Below are 7,700 nucleotides of genomic sequence, written 5' to 3'. Positions count from 1 at the left end.
AATCATCAAGTAGATCAAGCAACAACAAGCTACTTTTATTTCATGTAATTTAGTTCATGAATTTAGAAGCTCAAATGTTGAGGCTCACAATTTAGTGAGACATGCTCTAACTTTGGGACCTAGCCATCATGTCTGGTTTGGCCAGCCCGTCGGTATTCCGTTCGTCCATGTAAATATTGTGATGAGTTAAATAAAAGTCTCGCGAGGTTGTCTAAAAAAACCCCTAAAAAAAGCCCTCAATCGCTCAAAAAAAAGGGAAAAAAAGGCAGGCAGTACACAATTCTCAAAAAAAAAAAAGACAGGCAGGACACAGATTCCGCAGTAGTAAAACAGATCAGTCCGGGGTCGTGGCCTCCACTCGGCATCTTCTTCCTCCCCCACATCGCACTTCCTCCCCTGCTAGATTCGTCCCTCCACCGACCGGCAAGGCCTCTCTCCTGCACTTCCCTCGCCCAAGGTTGCACCAGAGAAGGCGGAAAACATCACAGTTTGCGAAATCGTGGAGCGGTGAGTGGGCATCTTTCTTCAGTTTCTGTTCAGTAGCTGCGCTGTGAGTTTCGGATCTGTTTCTTTCCCGTAAGGTTAGATCAGCGACGGTTTCTTTCTTCTCTTCGCATCTGTTGACTTGGGACGGCAGCCCATGCGGTTCGTGGAAGTTTGATCTCATCCATGGTGTCTCGGATTATGCCACAGCGATGCTTACGGATCGTACTCTCACACCGAGCTCGCTGATTACAGAATACCGAGTGCTTTGGCATAGTGGATGTAAGATTATTGCCGGATCACCGGTTCTGAGCGTGGTGGGTTGATGCATTTGTTGGTTCCTGCAGGTAGAGAGAGATGGCCGAGACGGTGTTCGCTCCGTGTTTGGAAGGGATGAAGCATGTCAGGTCGGACAGCGGGGTCATGCTCGCCAAGCCCTTCCTTGATGTCTGCAAGCAAATCTTGCCTGTCCTGGGTAACTCCCTCTGCTCATATTTCCCATGATGAATCCACCTCTTTATCTTGCGTTATTGGAGTGCTAAACATCACAAGGCTGGGATCGGTAGAAGAGGTGCTTTACTGAATTTCTGATCATTTACCGTGTTTTCTTCAGTACTAGTAGGTTGCAGCAGTGAACAACCTGAGTAAAATTAATATGCATAACTGATATATTGCCGAAACAAGCGTTCGGCAGTTTGAGACTAGCATCGTCAGTGGACAATTTTTTGTGCAGCCCTTGCGATTTTGTAGTTCTAAATAAGCAACAAGTAGTTATATTTCAGGGCCTTTGGCATAGGGACATGACTTTCTTGGTTTATGCTTTTGCCCTTATCAATTTCACTGGGAGAGCCTTCAAACTTTTTTTTTATTGCTGGAAAGAGCTTCCAAACAATTGTCGACCTTTTTGCCAAAAGTTGTGTTTTTTGTGTGCTCGGTTGCTCTAAATTGTTTAATGTACATGTAGTCCTCCAAATAACTGATTTGATGCACATGTCACCTGAGCAGAATTGATTTGTGACCTATGAGAGAACAAGTTAAGTTTGTCATGGTCCAGTAAAGCCGTCTTTCTTATTCTCAAAGCTTTTGTTGTATGCTGGTAAATCTTAAAGTTGTTTAGTACCAGTCTGTGTTGTGCTTTTGTAAGTCCCTAAATGAAAACTTTTGTGTTGGCCCAAACTGCACAGTCCTACATCAATATCCTCTAGTCTAATAATTGTGGCTAACTTTTTGTTTTGGTGGAGTCTTGGTGGTATTTCTCAAACAAGAAATTACTTCAGAGTGTTACTTATTTTCCATTTTTTGTTCTCTGCTTTTGAATACCAGATAAATTTGGTGCTGCTATGGCAATTGTGAAGAGTGATATTGGAGGTAATATCACGGTAAGCATCCTATCTTCAAAAAACTTTGGATGAGAATTTACATTTCATGTTAGCAAGTGATGTTGTCATGTTGTTTATGGGATAAATTATATCTGTCTCAGATTACTATTTCTTTTCCTGACCACTGACCTCATCCTCTCCTGTCAGAGGTTGGAGAACAAGTATTCTTCAGACCCGTCAAAATATGAGCACTTGTACACCATGGTCCAAGAAGAAGTTGAAAAGAAGACCGCAAAGGGTTCATCAAGCTGCACAAATGGACTTCTATGGCTCACGAGGTTCTTCAATCTCTCTTGCCTAATTTGCCTCTTCTATTTTCAGCTTAATCGACATCCCCATTGGCGTACTTGTGTTTACTTATATTTTTTGCCTTCAGGGCTATGGACTTCCTTCTTGAACTGTTCCGTAATCTACTTGACCATCCAGACTGGACTATGAGTCAAGCATGTACTGATTCATACACAAAAACTCTGAAGAAATGGCATGGGTGGCTCGCCAGTTCCAGTTTTACGGTATAGTATTCCACATGTTGAGTCATAATCAGCACATACATGGTGTCATCATGAACTAAGCAATTATAGTGCTATTCAATAGCTATTGCTGAAGCACTTATTATCAGAGGATGGAGTATATAACTCTGTGTTTAGTGTCGGAATAAATATTTCATTATCATAGATGCATAAAGTAAAGGGATGACTAGTGTTATCCAACTGAAGGCACCATATATGAATAAACCTTGGCTACTTTTTGTATTTTAAGTTATTGGCCATGTTTCAACTGAAAGCACCGTGGATGCATAAAACTTGGCTACCCTTTGACTCTTTCTACATTAAGCTGCTGACCATATTTTAGCTGAAGGCACCATAGATGAATAAACATGGGGTACTTTCTGTGTACTAAGTTGCCAGCCCCTTTTTGTCCATTGAGAGAACAAAATTTAGTCACTGATGGAGTTTTCTTTATCTTCTTTACTACTCCCTCCGTCTGGAAATACTTGTCGAAGAAATGCATAAAAATGAATGTATCTAGAACTAAAATACATCCATTCCTCCGACGAGTATTTCTGGACGGAGGGAGTATTATATGGCAGTTGGTGCCTGTTCATCCAGGCCTCCCACATTTGTTTCCAATCTTATTACAGATTCTCTTAAAGAAACTGAAACACAATGAAGCTGCTCCTTTTCAAACCAATTTAACTACCTCCTATGAATCTCTAATGCATGGCATGTCACGAAGAAGCATGACTAGACGTATTGGGAAGACAATTGACCAGTCTGTTGAAATGGTTCTGATGGAGGTTATGTAGGTATGTGACGATAGTTCAGGGTAAGCGTAGGTGGAAGCCGGATTAGTGAACAGGCGTAGTCAGCCGATAGCATCGGCTTAACATGATTGGTCATACACTCTTATCCGTAACAAAGCACAGGTACTTTGCTGGTTTAGTGATCATAGAGAACAATACATCAGTTTCATTATTAACTAAAGATGAGCTTTGCTTTGTTGGAGTTTTCTGAGAAGTTTTTTGAGTTTAAAAAATGCTATATGAATACTTGACTAGTCTGTTGAAATGGTACTTTTGCTATCTTATTGTTATTTATTATCGCATTTATACACATTAGTTAGCTTGCCTTCCATTTGTATTTTTCCTTTGATGAATTACTCATATGAGGACATTGCAGGTGGCTATGAAGCTTGCTCCTAACAAAGATAAATTTATGGAGGTAATTAGCGGAACGGGTGATATCAAAGCAGACATTGAGAAATTCTGCACCACCTTTTATCCCTTTCTCAAGGAGAATCATGACTTCCTGGTATGGCCCTCATTCATCAGAAGACAGTATTATTATCTCTGTTGTCTGCCTTTAATGACAATCTTCCACCACATCTACGCATCTTGCAGGCCAGTGTTGGGCTCGATGATATGAAGGCTTCTTAATGCAATACACACCGACAATCATCACAAATATGAAGTGCTGCTATTTTCTCGAATTTTATTGTGGCCAAGGATACACTGTTTTGCATACTGATCTTCAGGAAATTATAGACGAATAATAAGTCAAAATGTTTGGGTGTTCATGACCCATAGCTACTTACATACAAGATGAATTGAATGTATGCATGGGATCAAAATTAACTTTTGAAAGTCACCTTGTCAGCCAAGCCGGCCATTTTACCAATTGATGTAACTGAAGAGAACGCAGAGGATGCAGATATGTGGTGATCTTGTCGTTCAGTTTATAAACTGCTGTGTAAGTGATTCTGTTTATAAACTGCTGTATAAGTGATGAGGCGAAGATGCAAATTAAGAGTCTGTTATTGATGCAATGTGATTTGCTAGTTATACATGAAAAATCTAGCCTCTTTTTAGCAAATCAGGTAGCAGTTCAATAACGCATTATGTCATCTGTTAGCGCAGGCAAGGCCAAATGTGTGAAATGTTCACGCAAACAGAATATTCTCTAGCCAGAAGAACGCTTCACTTCATAGCGCTTGCTTGCTTTAGAGACAAATATCGATTATTCACCGGAACACTTCATAGCGTCCACAAAGATGCTACTAGTCATTTGGATATTTTCATTTTGATGACAAGTATTTTCGGACGGAGGGAGTACATTGCAATCATAAACTGGAGTGCACTAAAGACTCTAGAATATGAGTTACAGCCCGCAATAAGGCGAAAACAGACACATCTTACATTAACTGTTCTATATTTGTAGTGACAAACTAGGAGAATAATATGCTTCACTTGTGTAAAACACTTCTGGGCTGCACTTTGAGCTTCTTCTGTCGCCGAATCTGCAGGCATTTGGCGCAGATCAGTTGAATGAGCACCGGCATACGAGAGTAGTACATTAAGCCTCACAAAGACAGACATGGGGACTAACCTTCGGCTTCAGCAAAGCTTCGTAGTCTATTCTATTCTTCCATGTGCTCTTCCGTAGCTTGATTGGTCGATTTCCAACATATTTACCTGGTTGATATTAGCAGTATAAGTTTGACTGCAGTACAAGGGCAAATTTAGTAAAAGGCCACCTAATACAACATACTTACCGTTCATCTCTTTTAGTGCTGCCGCAAGATCCGATGCATTGGCGAAACTAACAAACCCGTAGCCTTTAGTTTTACCGGTAGATTTATCCCGTATAACCTGATGCATCATGTGTTCATAATCACATCACTACAAATAAAGAGAGATATAATCGATGTCATGGGTAGAAGAGGCAAGACTCACCTTAGCCATGTTGAAGGATGGATATTTTGAAAAAGTCTTGGTCAGAACATCATCATTCACTTCATTTCCAAGATCACCACAAAACAAACGGAAGTCACCTGTCCACGGGAGGGAGGTGAGAATTGTAAATATGAAAGGTACAGAAATACGCATACAATGGAAAGCAACTAAATGACACAACTACTAATAATCAGGTACAAGCAGAAGATGAGACACCTGGACCGACACAGCAAATATAAATCCTAAGTTGCCTTTGAAGACATCACAACTACCAATAATAAGCTAATTAACTTTAATTAGTTTATGTATATCAACTTCAAATCAAATACAATATTAAAATTTGTAGCCCTTGGCACCTAAGGTCATGCTAAGGGATATGGTCAGCGAGGCCTAGAGGCGTTAACTGAGATAAAAAGGTGATCTATCTACCATAGCGGCAAGATTGTGGGCTCTAAAGAAACTGATAATTTGATGGAATTTCATCCGAACAAACACTTTTTATCTTGCCAAATACCAACCATGATTAAAGTGAATTATCATGCTTGATTTTATGCACATTGAAAAATCATAAACAAATGCTGGACAATCTGCCAGAGCTGAGATATATTTAAATATTTTAACTATTTTAGGAAGCTAGTTCTTTGTTTCTTTAGCCTTCTCAAATAACTACAAAAAAAAAACACAGAGAATTCTTCAAAATATGTATAAAGGTTAATTCAAAATATTTATATCACATTTTCCACAATTGTCCATGTAAATAGCAAATTGCAATGTATCCACAAGATCAATTTAGCCTTTAACGCACAATAGAACAGTTTACGTAAGCATAGAGATAATTGCAAAATGTTTACTATATCATCAGCAAGCCCACCTAGATCCAATGTGAAAGCATCAACTCTTTAACCTGCCTTTAACAAACAAAAAATGAAACAACAATTTATCTTAGAAGAAAGAACAGCACATAGAACATTAATCTTGTCTGGGAGAGGGAAGGTGCTTTGGCTGTTTGTTAGCTTCATTGCTAAGAGAGACAAGTGACAAAAATATTGCATTACCATGTTCTACATTCTAATGTAGATCATAGAACTGCAACCTTTCGTAAAATTCCCTATAAAATACGGCTGAGAGCTTACTTTCAGGCCAGTCAGCTAACGTCGGATCCTCCCAGCATTGCCCAGCTGCCTTTCGAGGAACTGCCTTTTTGTTTACTTCAACTTTCTTGTCTTTGTCATTATCTGCAATAGCAGCCTTCACAGTGGCGAGAGCTTCAGGGCTGATTATCTGCGAGTCTCTCTGGAACAGCTGTTGTGCCTGTATAATAATAGCATAATTGGCTACTTATTAGTACTCAATAGGAGACTTAGTACTTACTACCAGTCAAAGAATATAAAGGTCATTTTCACTAACCTATCTACGAAACAAGCCTCTAATGTTAATAGTTAATACCATATAACCTCCTAATGCTTGGCTGGAAATAAACTCATCACTTAGCATCCTTGTCTTTGCATAGCGTCAGACCTCATGGTGATGAGCTAAGGAACACATCGCAATATGAATTGGCTTCCAATTGAGCATTTACGATTCCCCTGGGTCTTGCTAGGACAAAACTAAGACGGATAATTCACTTATCCATCCATTCTTTGGTCAGGTCACTCACCGTGCAACCAATATGTGGCAGAAAGGTGGATGTATTGTGATGAGAAGCCGATGATAGTTCAGCAAACGGAGCTTTGTCAGCATAGCCATTACTCATCAGATCACCCATATGCCCTAAACCCTAATCAAACATGAAGGGATGCTAGCAATGAAGTAAGAAACACTACTGCAGCTTTGGACGCGTTTTCGAACCTAAAACAACGAAGCGCGACCCAAGCCTCAGAAGCCACACAGCGGCGTCCAGATCCGCTCCCACCACCGAATCTCCGACCACCTTAGCTCACTACGCCGACAAATTACAGGGAGGATCCGTCCATGGAGCAAATTACAAGGAGGAGCTCTGGAACAAATTACGCGAATGGGGAGTTATTACCTGCTGGACTTGGGGCATGGGGTAGACGGCGTTGTACGCCGGCGCCGGCTGCGCGGGGGCCACCGTCGGCCAGGTAGGGTACTGCGAGGTCTGGAGGTGGAAGGGCACGGGGAAGTACGACGGGGCCGCAGCCGCGGCGGTAGCAGGGTAGGGGAACTGCGCGGACGCGGAGGCGGGCGAGATGGACTGCGTCGACATAATCTGGGGACTGGGGTGGAGAGGCCGCCGGACACGAAAGGGCTGGAAGGCTGGATCACGGTGTTCGCCTCAGGTGCGAGAATTCTGATCGTGCGTGGTTGCTGTGATTGAAACGGCACTCGGGGATTGCCTTGTCGAACCGGAAGAATCGACGGGGGAACGGTCAGGAACGCTCTCGAAGCGTCTCTTTTTTCAAGCGACTCGAAGGTTCTGCCTTTTTTTTTTCTGACTATATAGTTCCATCCAGCATAATAATCGTCGGTTTACGAGATGTGGACGACTTTGCCAGCCCTAATAGATCCCGTATAATCAGGCATCCTAAAAAAAATTGCGGGATCCTGCAAACTCTGGGTCGTTTCCGCCGTATATACAGATTTGC

The 7,700-nt window shown here is 41.5% G+C and overlaps 2 protein-coding genes across 2 annotated transcripts; one reads left to right on the top strand and one right to left on the bottom strand.

The window, feature by feature from the left end:
- Positions 1 to 333: 333 nt before the first annotated feature.
- On the top strand, positions 334 to 4,187 carry LOC119320112 (glycolipid transfer protein 1-like). The gene is made up of 7 exons (XM_037594236.1): positions 334 to 507; positions 831 to 958; positions 1,807 to 1,862; positions 2,010 to 2,140; positions 2,239 to 2,374; positions 3,542 to 3,673; positions 3,763 to 4,187. Exons 2-7 carry the CDS (start codon positions 841 to 843, stop codon positions 3,796 to 3,798), a joined length of 609 nt encoding a protein of 202 aa, XP_037450133.1. The 5' UTR covers positions 334 to 507; positions 831 to 840; the 3' UTR covers positions 3,799 to 4,187.
- A 173-nt stretch (positions 4,188 to 4,360) lies between these two features.
- On the bottom strand, positions 4,361 to 7,494 carry LOC119320111 (RNA-binding protein 42-like). The gene is made up of 6 exons (XM_037594235.1): positions 7,124 to 7,494; positions 6,228 to 6,405; positions 5,095 to 5,192; positions 4,914 to 5,010; positions 4,748 to 4,833; positions 4,361 to 4,658 (listed from the first exon to the last, which is right to left on the bottom strand). Exons 1-6 carry the CDS (start codon positions 7,319 to 7,321, stop codon positions 4,605 to 4,607), a joined length of 711 nt encoding a protein of 236 aa, XP_037450132.1. The 5' UTR covers positions 7,322 to 7,494; the 3' UTR covers positions 4,361 to 4,604.
- Positions 7,495 to 7,700: the final 206 nt, after the last annotated feature.

The sequence above is a fragment of the Triticum dicoccoides genome, chromosome 6B (genome assembly GCF_002162155.2).
Source record: "Triticum dicoccoides isolate Atlit2015 ecotype Zavitan chromosome 6B, WEW_v2.0, whole genome shotgun sequence".
Taxonomy (NCBI): domain Eukaryota; kingdom Viridiplantae; phylum Streptophyta; class Magnoliopsida; order Poales; family Poaceae; genus Triticum; species Triticum dicoccoides.
This window is presented reverse-complemented; position numbering and strand designations above follow the sequence as displayed.

What these genes read in the sequence shown, in the direction of transcription:
- LOC119320111 (XM_037594235.1), bottom strand. Translation starts at nt 7,321, where the DNA reads ATGTCGACGCAGTCCATCTCGCCCGCCTCCGCGTCCGCGCAGTTCCCC. An exon ending in GTTAGCTGACTGGCCTGAAA is followed by an intron (nt 5,193 to 6,227) that starts GTAAGCTCTCAG and finishes TCCCGTGGACAG; the next exon opens with GTGACTTCCGTTTGTTTTGT. An exon ending in AGCACTAAAAGAGATGAACG is followed by an intron (nt 4,834 to 4,913) that starts GTAAGTATGTTG and finishes AATATCAACCAG; the next exon opens with GTAAATATGTTGGAAATCGA.
- LOC119320112 (XM_037594236.1), top strand. Translation starts at nt 841, where the DNA reads ATGGCCGAGACGGTGTTCGCTCCGTGTTTGGAAGGGATGAAGCATGTC. An exon ending in GCAAATCTTGCCTGTCCTGG is followed by an intron (nt 959 to 1,806) that starts GTAACTCCCTCT and finishes TTTGAATACCAG; the next exon opens with ATAAATTTGGTGCTGCTATG. An exon ending in AGGAGAATCATGACTTCCTG is followed by an intron (nt 3,674 to 3,762) that starts GTATGGCCCTCA and finishes CGCATCTTGCAG; the next exon opens with GCCAGTGTTGGGCTCGATGA.